The sequence below is a fragment of the Anas acuta genome, chromosome 20, assembly GCF_963932015.1.
Source record: "Anas acuta chromosome 20, bAnaAcu1.1, whole genome shotgun sequence".
Lineage (NCBI taxonomy): Eukaryota > Metazoa > Chordata > Aves > Anseriformes > Anatidae > Anas > Anas acuta.
Genome location: NC_088998.1, coordinates 6041578 through 6056795, shown reverse-complemented (window position 1 = coordinate 6056795; position 15218 = coordinate 6041578). Strand labels below are relative to the sequence as shown.

The 15218-nt window shown below is 48.9% G+C and overlaps 1 protein-coding gene and 1 long non-coding RNA gene across 3 annotated transcripts in view; both read left to right on the top strand.

The window, feature by feature from the left end:
• The first annotated feature begins 153 nt into the window (after window positions 1-153).
• On the top strand, window positions 154-8056 carry LOC137842476 (uncharacterized). The gene is made up of 2 exons (XR_011089077.1): window positions 154-5893; window positions 6543-8056. It is a non-coding gene; the product is annotated as an uncharacterized lncRNA (long non-coding RNA).
• Window positions 8057-13440: 5384 nt separating this feature from the next.
• COL5A1 (collagen type V alpha 1 chain) overlaps window positions 13441-15218 on the top strand; it is a 147750-nt gene continuing 145972 nt past the window's right edge. Inside the window, exon 1 of one of the 2 annotated variants that reach the window (XM_068656510.1) lies at window positions 13441-13789. In XM_068656510.1, the coding sequence (XP_068512611.1) occupies window positions 13702-13789 (88 nt within the window). In that variant the 5' untranslated portion in view covers window positions 13441-13701. The remainder of the gene's footprint in view (window positions 13790-15218) is intronic. The other variant, XM_068656509.1, reaches the window with a different exon arrangement.

The window sequence follows — 15218 nt, the reverse complement described above, 5'->3', positions numbered from 1 at the left end:
TGTCCAACAGTCTCCCAGACTGTAGCTTTTTCCATACGATACCTTCCCATGCGTTAAAGCTCTGCTAGACTCGTTATGATGTCTTTGAGCTGCGAGATGTTTGGCAAGAAGAAATCCCTCTTTCTCTTGCGTCAAGAGAAAGCCATGGTATGTATGAGAAATGCAAATAGCTCGGCTAATTCGGGAAGGCAGCGGCGGAGATCATGGCCCGTGTCCCACGGAGTGGGGTTGCGCCTTGGCTGCGGCTCCTCGTGCGGCGTGGGTTGTCAGCTGGAGCTGCACTGCTGTCTAACCTCTGGATGGGATCAGTGATGAACACAGCACTGCCAAAAGCAATTCAGCTCCTAGGAGGCAGCTGATATACTGCGACATGCTTTTTTTTGCGGGAGATTTATTTTCTTACCAGATAGCCTCAAAATTCTCCTGTTGAACTCTTTTCTGGACGTGGAAGAAATACTTCTATTTGTGCACAGGTTGAGGCACTCTGCCGGCTCACTAGAACTGCTTGCGCTTCCAAATTTGCTTACAGGATCGAAGTAGGCTGTGGAGAACAAGCATTTGTGATGGCACTTTCCTCTTCTTTCTGCCTTTCCCTGAAGCGTAGCAGCAGTCTTGTCTGTCACCTCTAAATACCGAGGTTTTCAATTCTAGTTCCAGCATGTGCAGGTTGGCTGCAGTGTAACCATGCATAAACTAGACATGATGATGGAAACTCTGTGGCTGGGATGTTCAGCGACTTCTCAAAAGCCACAAAGCTGGATTTTTGCTGCCTGTTTGCTAACAATGCCCACAGATCATCTCCTGTTCACATTGCTGTGCTTTAAAAGAGGAGTGATGGCTGTAGCTCTCCTCATCCCCAGGGCTATCGATGCCAGCCCAGCATGCAGGGAACAAGGGAGCCCCTGTTTAACCTAATGATGATAACTGCATGGCCAGCGAGGGGATGAATAACCCCACGGAGCTAAATGCTTTTCAGCTTCAGCACAATGCTGAAAATGTGCTACTTTATTGTGGAGCCTCCAGTGTGCCTGTGAGAGGAGTGGTGATGTTCCCACCTGCTGCTGGGGAGGGTTAAACTGAGCCTTGGGAGGGAAGGCGTCCTTGCTGGGAGGAGAGGATACTACGATGGTCAGAGCACTCTTGTTTGCTCTCCTTGCCTCTCCCAGGACTGCCTGCAAGGAGGTAAATCACTGAGTGACAGCCCTCTGTTCTTCAAGGCTTCGTCTTCAAATGGCAGTGCTCTCATTGCACGCCTTCAGAGTTGCTGGGACAAATTCTGCATCTAATCTCTGCAGGGTTTTTGTGCAAATGGCCCCAACTTTCTCTTGATTTTTTGCTGTGATGCCACTGATGTTAGGAAAACACTGCCTCTGTTCTGTTGTATGTGTGTGTTTTGTGTGGGAATTGCCATCTGAGGAGGATCTGTGTGTGAATTAACTGCTGTTATGCTTTGCTTTTTGACAAGGAAATGTGGATCTCCCTTCTGCTATTAAATAATACCTGGGCTGCCACCAGCTGAATGTCTTCTGTGAGCTGAGATGCTCGCTGTCCCCGAAAGCTGAACTGTGAATTGCAAGATCGGATTCCTTCTGTGCTTGTGGGACTCCAGTAAATGAAAAGCCAGAGCAGGAAAAGCAGCATTCACAGCCTACCAAACTCCGTGTGTCAGAGTTGCTGCAATGCTACAGACAAAAGCGTTTCCAGCCTGTCTGAAGAACTTGCTCAATGGTCCATGTGTAATCTACAGACTCTGAAAAATAGTCAGGTATTTAGGTGTTCCTCTGGGGATGCAAAAATGCAGGTGCTGAAGAGGCCAGCATATGGCTTGATTAGGAAATGATATAAGTAGCACATCTGGGAGGTTTCTAATATTAGGACACTTCAGCTGCTATAAAGTATGTTAAAATCTAAACTTTCTGTGATGTGACTGAGCAGCTTTCAGTACCATACTGCACAGGTACCCATAATTGACACATGCCTGTACCCTGGAATTACTATTGAGTTAAACCAAAGTATGTCTCACCTGGAAAGAGCCACTTCTGACTTTCTCCCTTGTCCTGCCTCAAAGTAGATGAAATGAAAAGTCACTTGAAGGATGTTATTCAGAGCTTCCTGAGAATTATGTTTGCTTGTTTTGCTGTTGGCAAGCTTTGAATCTCTAGGACTAAAACTTGTGGATGTTTACTATTTACCTTCTGCAGCTGGGGAAGCCAGGTTTAAATCTGTGCTCCAGAACAGGTAGGCAGCAGGTCTCAAAACAAATATCTAACGTTGGTTTTCGCAGAGGAAGTGACTGATCCACCAAAGAGCCAGTGCTAGGGCTGGGGAATAATTTAGGCTTCTTTCCCAGGCCAACAATTCAGTTGAGAGGTGCTTTCCTTTAGCTGTCGTGGCAGGCTACCAGCCCACGGGAGTGATGTCTTGCTGCTGGAAGTCCTCAGCCTGGTCCCTGCTGATGTCTCCTAGTACCTGTTAGAGGCTAGACTGCTTCCTGCTGCCTTGGGACAAATTAGTAGAGGGTGTGGGAGAACTGGTGGCTCGATGGGCCTGCCTCTGCTGCGGAGGCACTTTATGAGGAGCATGCAACTAGCCTTGGTGGGACAGGTGCTGCTCCTGCTGGCTGCTCTGTTTCCTTTCCTTGTCTCCTGGGAACCTGATTTCCTCCTCTCCCATCTGCTTTCCGCATTTGCTGCCTGCTCAGCGTGGGTCAGAGCTGCTGTGCAGGGGCCCAAGCCCCATGGGGGCTGCCCAGCAGAGCCCCTCCAGTGCTGGGAGCTGGGGGCTGTGATGCTGTGCAGGGAGGCACGGGGGAGCCCGTGTATAGGAGCACAACTCAGGCTTCCTGTGACTGGCTGTCTTTATTCAAATACCAATCTCAGCACCTTATTGTGCAGAAAAAATGGTGAAGCAAAGAAATAAACTCCACAGGGCAATGGGATTTGTCTGTCTGTAAGTAGTTCTGCTGACGTGCCTGGCACGTAACTAGGCAGAGGTCAGGTGCAGGAGCTTTAAGAAATAACTTAATTTTAATTTTTTTGTAAGTTTTTTTGTAAGTTTTAAAGTTGGACTAACTGTGCTTTGTAACTGTGTTCTTTTGATTGAGCGTCTGTCATATTATAGATGTTCTTGGAGAGTTGAGAGGAAAAGCAGCTTGCAAATTCATTAAGGAACTCTTCCGTGAACCTTGCGATTTCCAGTGGCATATCAAAAAAATCAGCTTAGAAAAGCAGCAAGTGTTTTAGGTGCCTGGCCAAGCAGCAAACATCCTCCAAGTCGTTTATTGCTAATCAGAGGCAGGAAAAACTGTTGCAATGAAAAGTGAAGTTACTTGGAAGTTGGAATGCCCTTTCATTTGAACACAAATAGTTTGTTTTCATCATTTTTCTCTGTGAATTGGACGCATCTGTCTTAATTATAAAGACTTAATATGTAAAAAATAGAGCATTTGGAGTAAAAGGTATTATCTTTCAGTGATGCAGTGTACACTAATGAATGCAGGAGTTAGCATGACATGCAGTATCTGTCCCCATTTATTCCAGGGGACTGGACTTCTACAAGGCTGCTCCAGACTCAGTGGGATGCAGAAGGGTCGTAAGGACAGGGCAGCAATTTGTGGATTTTCTGACACTGTGGTGTCTGTACTACTGTTAGCTTCTTCTCGGTATCTTTAAATGTCAAAAGAAATCTGAGTATCTATTCCCTTTTGAGGGGAAAATGTGGTCCCAGAAGCGTAAGAAATGCGAAGAAAACAAGAGGTGAATGCTTCCATGACATAATGTGAGGGATGTGACTTGCCAGTCCAAACTTGGCTGGCATATCGATGCAGTAAGCTGTATCCAGTAGGTAAGCAAATGGTGTCACCCTCTTCCCAGATCCCAAACAACCTCCTTAATGTGTAGGCAGCAGCCGCCGATCCTCATGGAACAAACATGTCCCCTTCCAGCAGGAGAGACAACACAGGGTCCTTTGATTCCTCCTAATTGCCTTTCAGTGTTTGTGGTCCAATTGTACATTTTCTGCAGAAGTTCAGTAATTTTGGTCGCTGGCTTCCTCTCCTTGCTGACCTACAAATACCAGTTTTCAGGGAGAGATTTATGAGCGGCATAAAATTACCATCTTGTAAAAGCACAAATCATGGCTATAAATAGGGGTCTGGAATATGTGCAGGAGCCCCGAGGGAATAGTGGCTCTTGCTTTGTCTGCCCAGGATAGCCCTGCTAACCCAGGGTAAGGAGCCCGGTGCTCTGACTCTTGTAAGCTGGATCAGAGCCAGCCAACCTTCCCCTAATCCCCATCCTTGCGAGGATGGAAATAACATCTGGCCAGGCTGACAGTGGTCAGGCTGTATAGGAACTGAGAGCTCTGAAAACTGAACCTCCTCAAGCCTCGTATGCATTTATCTTCCCTTGCAGAACATTAGCAGGCAGAGTTTGTTTTCAGTGAGTTATTTAGCAGAGAGGGGGATTAAGCCGAGGGCTAGCATTGATTAACCCCTGCATGTTGAGTTGTTTAACAGCGTAATGGATTAGTCATGTTTGCTGGTGACCTTTGTCAATTGAATCCTCCATCAGAAGTCTCTGCTGTCTTTTTAAACATACAGATGCTTAAAAGCAGAGTCTATGAAAAAATGTCCCTAAAGTGAGTAGCTGGCTTAGAGCATGGGACTGGGGCAAATAGTCCTGGAATTCCTGATTTTTGGTTTGGCGTAGAGGTAAGCCATGGCACCCCACTTCTGTAGCTTGGCTACTTTATGTTGCCCATCAAATGAATCTTGTGGGCTTCTGTATAACAGGCATGAGGCAGAAGTTGTCTAAATGGAAATGCATTGCTGGAAAAGGACTGAATTTTCTGTGGGACTTGGAAGACTGTAGAATGAGAGTCCAGCTTGGGACAGGAGTTAATGTCACCCTGGAAATTAAACCACTGTCAAGCTTAGTGATTAAGTAGTTGACTTTATTTAAAAGAAGGTATGGGGTAGAAATGCTGTGAGTGTAAATGTGTGAAGCTCCATTGCTTTTGAAGGAGCTATGTCAATTTAGATGATCTAGATGGCATTTCTGCTGCTAAAGCCAGGACTGGGGGGAGGAAAAACTGCTCTGTGGGGCCAAACGTGACCCCACGATGAGCATCTGTAGGAGACTGAGGGGAAAAAAGGGTGATGTCCCAAACCAGAAGATGTGCCAGGCTGGTCCTGTCCTGGCCCCTGCAGCACCCTCAGCTGCAAGGGGATGGGGCAAGGGCTCCTCGTGGTACCCAAGGGCTATGGAGAGCCCTGACTTTGGGCAGCCTCAGGCCCAGTGGAATGTCTGGATGAGGGTTTCTCAGATCTTCCATTTCCTCAGCAGTGCCATGAAGCTGTTATACTTGACTTTACAAGCAAAATACCTTCCCGCTGCAGCCAGGAGTTTTCTGGGCTCATTTTGCCATAGTACAAGTCAGGTCAAGAAGTTTGTTTGGTTTACTAAAGAAGATACTTCAGTTCAAACAAGACTTAATTCAGCGAAGCCCCATGGCCTCTGAAACTTGATCCCCTCTGGCCTCATGATTTATGAATACAAAGCTGGGGGGAAGTCTCGCTGGAAGAAAACAAGCTGTATGGAAAAAATAAAGGCATCGGAGCAGGTAGGTGTTAGAAACCCATCTGTGCAGAGGTGGCACAGCCAGGGGGTGTCATGAGCTGCAAAGTGCTCTGCCCTCCTGGGGGGATTTAATCCTGTGGAGGGGAGCAGCTGAGGATGGTTTGGAGTTAGGTGCCCTTTAGCAGAGGGGTTGGACTGCGGTCTCTAAAGCCCTGTGCTTTTGCTTTCCACAAATGTGGACAGAACTGGAAGGAGAAGAAAGTTGTAGTGGCTCTGAGGTGGTTTGGTGGTGTTCGGAGGTGGGGCTGCACCAGGTGAGCAGCGATCAGGGCAGGGCCCAGCATCTTCCAGCCTCCCCTCCTGTTTCTGGAGCATCCTGCCAAATTCCTGTTGTGAGCAGCGCTAAAAAAGACAAAACATCTGGTCCTCATCAGGACCACAAATTTCTATGCTGGCTGAATCTCCTCCCCCAGTGTTAATTATACGGATACCGATGTGCTGATGTTCAGTTGTTGCCCATGTGCATTGGATGCCTGCGTGTGCTGGGGGCTCCGTGCGTGTCTGCAGAGCCCCCAGCAAGCACAGTGCTGCTTCCCAGGGCTGGCAAAACCACGGGGAGTGACGGAGCTGATTGCATCCTGAAGTATTTGCTGTGTCACCAAACCCAACTTCTAACTCAGTTACAAACTGTAGGGCAAATATCAGGGTTCCTAGAGATCTCCTGGGTTGTTTAGGGACAGTGCTGCAAGCGAGAGCCGATGATATGTATGTGCATGGCTTGCTAGCTTGTTTTGTAAAAGTTATGGGTGAGTTATGGGTTAGTTGTAGCTCAGATACAAAGCACAGCAGACCACAGCCTGCCTGCTTCCTGTACCCTGACACGGTTTTGTGAGAATAGTTTTAATGCCTGAGGGAAGAGCAATTAGGGTTGATACTCTGCTGCGGTCTTCTTTTCTGCGTCAGATGCTCGAAGGGAAGTGAAATGCTAATGGTGGAGTATTTTGTACCTCTTGAAAATGTGGCCAAAACACCTTGGACTTGTGCAGAAAGGTGTCTGAGGAAGAGACCAGCCAACCTGAAGGTTCAGATGGCTGCGAGGGTTGGTAACAAATCCAGCAGCTTGTGGATGCTCCAGAAAGACACCAGCCCTGGAAAATCCCATCCCTCAAACCATTGAGGGTCTGCAGTAGGGAACAGGGGGACTTGTGGGTGCTGCACCCTGGAGCCCAGCAGAAGTGAGGGGTCTGGCCTAGGTCTGCACCTCAGGCCAGGCTGTCTGGCTTGCCCCAGTGCTGCCCAAACTGGAAAAATCATCAGTGCGAAGAGGGAGTAAAATACAGCAGGGACTTGTGGAAAGGTGCTGATGTGTCTGAAAAGGTGACTTACTGGAAACACTGAACAGACAGAAGTAAAAATTAGTCATGTTAGAGACCACTTGGTAGCTGGATAGGATTCCTTGAGTGATTCATCCACAAAAATGACTGCTTTGCCTGACGTTTTATTTCCCCTCTCTATTTAGAAAGTAGCTTAGACTTACCGAGACTGTGGCCCGTTGTCTGAATTGCTTTTTGATAGCTGGGTGGTGCGCATAGCATCCTCGTATTCTCATAATTTCTAAACCACTGCTTCAGCAAGGGGGGGAAAAGACAACAAAATTGAGGGCTTTGTCACTCCAGAAGCCCTCAGAGGAATGAACCTGTAATCTTGAGAAATCAAAGGGGAATCCAGGGAATGTTGCCTTGTGTCTTTAATCCAATAAAATAACAAATGGAAATGGCTGCCTGTAAATGGTGTCAGAGTTAATTGACAGAAATACTGGGGAAAAAGCTTTGGGTGGAAGTCTCCAGGTTTGAAGCTGCTTGATTTCAGTGGAAGGACTAAAGAAAGGACCATCAGCTGGTGCAACCAAAACGTGCTGGGATGCTTATGTCAGTTACTAGATGTGGATAGAGTAATTCATAAATGATACCAATTTTGGGTGTGCTTGGACATGTAAAATGTTCACTTTCCCTATTGCTACTGGTCATAGGGACTAAAACCTACCTGTGATTTTTTTCACCGGCTCGTGTGGGGAATAAACCTAGCAAATGCCATTGCTTGTCCTAAGGAGAGCATGCTTAATGTGAACATAAGGGCCTGCTGTGCTGCCTGGTGCTTGCCAGCAAAGGTCAGTGTCTGAGGCAGGGGAAGGCTGAACCAGCTTGCCCCATGGTGGGAGCAGGAGCACGGATTCTCAGTGCTGTGACCACACGTTCTTGTGAAATTCACGCAAATATTTTCAGGATTACCGGAACACAGAAACCATCAGCGGAAAAGATCTCTGGTCATCCAACCCACTCATGGCAGAGCAGGGTCGTTCCCAGCCATGTATAGCTTTGTCCAGACTGATTTGATGTGACTCAGGCGTTCAGATTTTTTGCCACTTCCTTTGGGCAAAAAAAGCCACTTGCATGGCTGAGGAGACCTTGATGTAAGGATTATTTTCCTGGTATCTTAGACTGAATTTTATGGTACTTAATTTCCATCCAGTAATCTCATTTAAACCAAGAACTGTACCTGGTTGGTGTTGTGCCCTCCCATATGCACAAGGAGTACACTCAGGTGGCGCAGACTGAGAACCCTACCAATTTGGGGGATTACAGAGCTCAAACTGCTGTAATACAGAAAAAAAGATAGCTCTAGGAATGTCTGCAGAGCAGAGCTGTGAGCGTGGATTGCCATGCTTACAAAATCTATTCCACATACTGTAGGTTAAAATTTACAACTTCCAATTTCTTAGGCAGTTTGATATCCCCGAATTTCCAGCAATTCATTTCAGGTTCAGGACTTTCTTGGGTAGGATTCCAGCACATCTTTAGGCGAGAGTTCATCTCGAAGAATCATACTGTTGGTAGATGTGGTGGGGAAAATGAAATGCAGACTTCTCCTCTGTGCAGCATGAAAGCTTGTTTGTACTTAAAAACCCCCAGTTCTGGTATTTAGCAATATCAAATAACTTCCCGGACAAAAATAGCATGGTTGAACACACGAAGAAGCAGGTAATGAGGGAGGATGTGATGTGATCACAGTTGACATCTGCCCTGATTGGCATCACAGGTAATCTGAGGTAGCAAGGAGGGGAAGCACCTCGCTTCTAGAAAATGGGCTGTACCAGCGAAACTGCTCACCTGCATTCCTGGAATAGCAACGAGAAACCCAACAATTGCTGGGAGAAGTGACCCTGGCAGGTGGTGGGTAAGGCAAACTTGTGACCACAGAGTGCAAGAAGTGGAGGTGCATGGAGTGCAAGCTGTCACCTGCTCGTTTGATTCCTGTCAATCCCTTTTTATCCCCAGGGAAATTCTAAAGCCTTTCTTATGGACAGGCTTGAAAAGAAACCCCACAGTGGCCTAGATGGGAATATTCCTAGCAGGCACACGAGCCTGGCCCCTGAAGCCAAATATCATGGGAATTCTGGACCCGCGGGGAAGCCTTGTGGTTAGGGCTCACCTTTAATCTTCAGGCATGATTACGATGGGCAAACTAGAGCTCAGAAATTAACTCTGCAGTCCTGTCTTCAACAAAGCCTTCTTTGGGGTCAGCGAGAGTGAGTAATTGAGGAGTATCTTCATTTTTTTTGACCCTTGTGAAGATCACAGGGTAACTCATAGGTCCTTGTGCAGCCTCAGGGCTTAACGTAACACTTTCTGTAGCACCAAGGATTATCTGCCTGCAGTCTAGACAGATTATATAGGGTTTAGCCTGGGCTGTTGACCACAGATCATAGGGGCATTTAGAAATAAAACAGATATGGAAAGCGAATAGCAGCTCTCCTGCTGGCCTTCCAGCCTGGCACTGGGCATGAAGAGAGGAACCAGACTTGAAAGGTGAAGGTGAACTGAGTTCATCCTTCTCAACAGGCACAGCGGTGTGATTTCTGCCCTTCTGTGTTTAATATCAATGCATTTCAAACGTACAAGGCTTGGAGTTAACACCAAACTCAGGAGAAGGCAACAACACTGGAAAAACAGGAGGAGTGGAAACTCTGTTCTCCTTATAATGCTATTTCCTCTATTAAACAGACCTCTTTGACTATGAAGCATTGAAACATACAAAAAAACAAGCCCCACCTTGTGCTGGCTGCTCTTTTCACTGATGGGGCTTGTCCTGGTGCCACCTCATGGCAAAAATCAGATTTAATTTCCACCAGAGCAGCTGAAGCTTGGACGAGCCGTCTGTCCAGCTCCTAGTGCTGGAGCTGTTTTGTAAAGGAATTGGCCCCCAAAGCCAAAGCAGGTGTTTAACCACCAGAGCCATGTTTTTATTTTTGTTCTGAGATGAGATTTAACTGTAGGAAGAATTCACATTAATCTGATTTAATAAATTTTGTAGCTGCTATTGGACCATAAAGCTTTTCTGAATGGTGTTTCACCTGTATGTAGATGGATAGGTTTTTTTTCAAATCTCTTAATTTAAAATCTCTCAGCACTAAGCTTGTATTTTTTTCTTAAGTCTTAAGTTGAATTTAAGGAATCATTTCCATGGCAGCAGGTGTGAGATCATAGTTCAGGGTTATGACATCAGCATAAAGCAATTCATAAAGGTTGGGTTGGGGTAGGGATGTGTTAAAGGCAGGTTATAAGATTAGGAATAGAGGAAAACTTTTTACAGATTGTGCTCTTCATGAATAACATTTGCAGTCATTGCTGATAGCAGTTGTCTTCCCTGATTATTTATGCAACGGCTCAAGCAATTCTAAGAAAGCTTCATTTTTCAATCTGTTCTCATCAGGTGTTCACAGGGTTTAACTGCTTATCAGTAAAATCTCGTGTTTTTCTGACTATCCCAGTATTTACTTTCAAACTACAGAATGCCTTAGTTTTTTGGCTGAATGCTCGTGTTTGACTAGTTTCATAGTATATAAATGATTGCCAATTTCTGTTACCCATGTACCTTGAGTCTTTTAAAGCTCACCAGCGTCTCCCATCCTATAAATGATAGCTGAGCTCAAAATGCATTTAGTCTTAAATACTTGTATAAAAATATCTCCTGTTCCTTAAAGATCTCTGGCCACCTGCCCCTGCTGCAATCCATTCTGTTGGCTATGGAGATGTTACCCCAACTGGCTGCTGGAGGGATTTGGAGTTGGCATGAACCACCCCAACTTGTGTAAGCCTACTCGGAGCCCGCAGCAGCAGATAGATGATCCAGCCTGCTCCAGCTCAGAGGCTGGCTCTTGAAACTTGGCATGCAAATGCTGGAATTTTCCAGTTTGCTCTTACAAGCTTAATTCTGTGTTTCTCTGCTATTGTTGAGGAGGGGCAAACAGGTCTGTGCAAGCTTCTAAATCACCTGGAAAGCAACTGGAGACTGACTTGGACTGCTCAGCACAACTCCCTAGGCCAGGCGCTCAGCTGCTGCGTAAAGCAAAGTGGCTTCACATCTGGTGAAGGTCCAGGTTTGGGTGTTCTGGCTTTTGCTTTGGGAGCCCTTGAAGTATGGGTGGTAAATGAGCACTGCGCTGCTCTGACCTGCTTTTATTTCCTCATTTGCTGTGCTTTCAATGCACTAGATATCCCCCTCCTATTGCTGTATGCCTCTCAAAGTGAAGGTGACTTCAACTCTTTGAGATTTTAGGTGGCAATGGGATTTTCACTTGCAGCTGGAAAAAAAGGGTCTCATCCCGAAACAATGAGCTGCTTGTGTGGTCAGAAATGCCAGCAACATCTGGGGTGAGCAGATGAAGGGTCCTGGTGCTTATGTGGCTGAGGCTGAAATCAAACCCCACCTCTGTCGCTGAGGCTGCCAGTGCCTTGAGAGGGCTCTCCAGCTTCTGGGCAGAGATGAGACATCCATAGAAATATTGTGGATGAAATTGCATTGTTTTGCTGCCACAGAAAGTGTTACTGGGGAGAGGTCTCTGCAATCTTCAGGGTTTGCTGGTCCTTCTAGCTGTCATAGGTCCTTATCTGTACTCCTGAGGTTCTCTCTACGTGACCGAAGGGGAGAGCGAACATCTCCCTCTGTGATGTGCTGTTTGAGTTGTGGAGTAGCTGCTCTGCTCCATGCCAGAGGCACCTGTGAGCCTGTGGGAAGGACTGTCTGAGAGTAGTTGGGGATGTTGGAGCAGGAGGTGCAGTGGTGATGGATGCTGCCCTGGTGTTTGCAGGGAAGCACAGGTGTTACTCGTACCGAAAGAACTCGCCTCCAGGCTCCTCCTGGGTACAGAGCCCAACTTAATTTGTCTCGCCAGCCTCCAGTCATCTGGTTCCTAATGAAAGGTGGGTACTGGAAGAGGCTTTCATCTGAGACGTGCCCGGGAGTGCCACTGGCACCGTACTCGCCCTGCGCAGGGCTGCAGCCAGCACGTGCGAGCTGCGTGCCTCCTCCAGCTCCTGGCTCGGGCATGCAGCCAGCGCGTGCCTCCCCTGCCTCCGGTGAGCAGCTCCATCAGCAAACAGCCTCGTTGTGTAGCTCGGGCTGGGGCCTTTCCAGGTTTGTATGGAGGCTGGTGGGAGGGGAGGACATCCCAAGAGGTCTAGGTGAAGGGAAATGCTTCCTGCATCTCTTTCTGTGGAACTGTGTGGAACTCTTTAGGCTCCAAGCTGAGCGCACAGGCAGCACCTGTTTTTCCTTTGCTCCCTTGTACGGATCTGGTGGGATTTGGCCTCCTGTGTTTTTGGGTTTTTGATGTGCCAGCTGAGAGCAATTACCTGCACAAGGAGCTTCTGGCAGCTCAAAGATCAATGCTGAGCAAATAGCTCAGTGTAACCCCTGTTGTACCGAGCCTTCCAGTGGATGTCCCCCAAAGCAGGGACAGGATGAGTGACCCCAAATCATGTGTTGTCCCTCTAATTATTGATGATAAACAGGAACAGCCAGTGGCTATCCTGGCTCTTGCAGTGCTGAGTGCCAAACCCTTGGATGAGGAGGCAGGGTGCTGAGTGCAGGTGCCAGCCGTGGTTGTTTCCCCTATGGACAATAAAGGGCCTCAAGGTGCTGCTCTGCAGGGGCTGGGATGCTTTGGTGGGGCTTAGGGCATGAGTCTGTAGGAGAAATCACTGCTGCTTGAAATCTGGCTACCCCAGATACTTGAGTCACAGGATTAGGGACTTTTCGTCTGGGTGCATGCTAGCAGTGGGCATCGTTCAGGTCAGCAGGTATCGGTGCTAGGAAGCACCTTAAGGGGAAGGCTGTGTCTGGTTGTTTTTCCCTGCCTGCTCTGGTCTGGGGCTTGCTGGGGGCTGCAGCGCTGTGTGCTCCCGGCCCTACAGTGCAAGGTTCAGCCTCTGCCAGAACCCTAAGGCCTGAGGGGTGGATGCGAAGTCTGCCTGGGTGCTGGGGTGTCACTTAATGGTGTGCGTCCCTTGGTGTTTGTCACTTCATGGTGCACGTCCCTTGCACCATCCCTCAGCGCTTGTCACTGGTGCAAGGGACACGCACTGTCCTTTGGTGTTGCTGATGGTTTATGTCCCTTGCACCATCCCTTGGTGTTTATCCCAAGCGAGCAGTGCTCGGTAGCTCCACAAAAAGACCAAGAGGAGCAGAGCTGGGACCGGGGGGCGAGCAGCCCCGCTGCCTCTCCACCGCCCTCCTTGCAGCGCCAGCCTCCTTTTCACCAAATCCTTGCATTTTGCCCCCTTCCAAACCCTTCTCCCCGAGAAACCCCAGGGCTGGGGGTGCTGCTAGGAGCCACCCAGCCGTGCTGAACCCCCCCATCAATGTCCCGGACTGGGGCCGGGCCGGGCTGGGGGGCGGGCGGGGGGGCCGGGCCGACCCGGGCGGGGGGGCTGCTCCGCCCGGCCCTGATTTGCTGCTCGGCTTCCAGATTGACAAACTCTTGCCTTGGGTTTAAAAGAAGAAAAGGGAAGGAGGGGAGGGGGGGGGAAAGAGAAAAGAAAGTTTTGCGCCGCAGGAGCGAGGCAGGGGCCGGGGGCCAGCGCGGTGGAGCGAGCGCGGCGGAGCCCCCGAGAGTTTTTCGCCCATCCCATGGCTTTATAGGGCGGCTGCTCTCCGGGGGGGGTGGGTTGGCGGGGGGGGGTCCGAGCTGCTTTTTTTTTTTTCTGGCGTGTTTTTTTTTTTTTTTTTGCATTTTTTTTTCTCCCTGAATTGTCCCGAGCTGGTACCCCGTTTTTTCTGGACCATGGATACGCACACGCGGTGGAAAAGGCGCAGTTGGATACGGAGCTGCCTGCTGCTGCTGCTGGGTGCCGTGTCCCTCGGCCGGGCAGGTAAGAGGCAGGGGGACCCCCCCGGGACCCCCTTCTTTAGGCTTTGGTGGGTGCCAGAAGCGAGCCGGGGCCGCTGCGCCCTGCGAGCGGGGCTTTTGTGCGGGGCGAAGCGCTCCTGGGCTGCATTCCGGGAAAAAAAAACCCTTCAGCTGCTCGGGTCTGAATGCCATTTGTCAGGGGGCCCGTAAAAGGGGAGGAAGAAAAAAAAAAAAAACACCCTTAAAACAATAGTTTATTCGTCTTTCTTAAAGAGTCTGCCTGTTGCTTTTTTGTGTCCTGCAGCAAAAAGCTGGGACGTGTTGGCGGAGGCTGCAGCTCTTTATATGGCCGGGCGTGGGGATGTGTTTAACCGAGCCTCTCTTCTCGCACAGCTCTCCTCCCCGAGGAGCAAAAACTTTTGTCCACAAGTAATCTGCTCTCCTCGCCGTACATCAAAGCCCAGATCTCTCACACACACACACAAAAAAAAGCTGTGCAGAAGTTCCTGCTCGGCTCCTCGAGGCGCGCTCTGCCCTCTCGCCTCGCCAGCCCGAATTTTCCGGGTTTCTCCTTAAAATCGTGGCTCCTGAGCGGGGCAGGAGGAAGTGCAGAGAAGCACCAGATGTGGAGCAGCACTGGGCGTGCAGCGAGAGCCTGGAATGTCACTTGGACAGCCAGGCAGAAGCGGGGCTGAGCGCTCGGTTTCACCAGGCGAGCGCTCTGGTTTTGCAGGGCGCGTTACCAGAGCTCTGCTTTCCAAATGTCTGCCGTCCCCAGGGTGGATGTGAAATGCCAGAGCAGGCTGGATGGAGACTTGTGGAGCTGCTCTAAAAGTTTTGTGTGCTCTCAGGGCGTTTGCTGAGGCTGCAGCGGGCACTTGGTATTGGTGCACCGAGCTCTTTTTGAACAGTCCTGCGAGGGGACGGCGAGCTTGTTGGCAAGGCTGCTTCTGAAATGTGAAAAGTTGGAGTCGTGCAGGGTAACTTGAGAAATGGAGTAGTGCTCTGTAGAGCAAAGAGCTGAGATGTCTGGGATTCAGCGTTCACGCTCGATACTTGCATGCGTGCTGTCTTCCCTGGGCAGCCCAGGCAGTGGGGATTGCGGGGCTGGTTCTTAGCAGGGTGAACACTTCTGGGACTCTGTCTGTAGCAGACTGTAGTTTCTGGGTTCCTAAAACTTCCTTAAGAAAGGTGGCATATGAGGACTGCTTTCATTGCTGGTTTGCTTGCAGAGTTTGAGCAAGATGGGGAAAATAAGTGCTGGTCAATGAATAAAAAATCGCTGCCAGAAAAAGTTAACGGCAGTGGGACCTACTGCTAGAGTCTGTGTTGGGCTGCTAGAGCAGTTCTCTCTGAGAATACTGGGGTGATATTAGCTCTTCTTGATTCCCTTTTTGTGCAGCCAGCTTGACTGGCCACCCTGACTTTGTGTTAGCTGAAAATTGAACTAC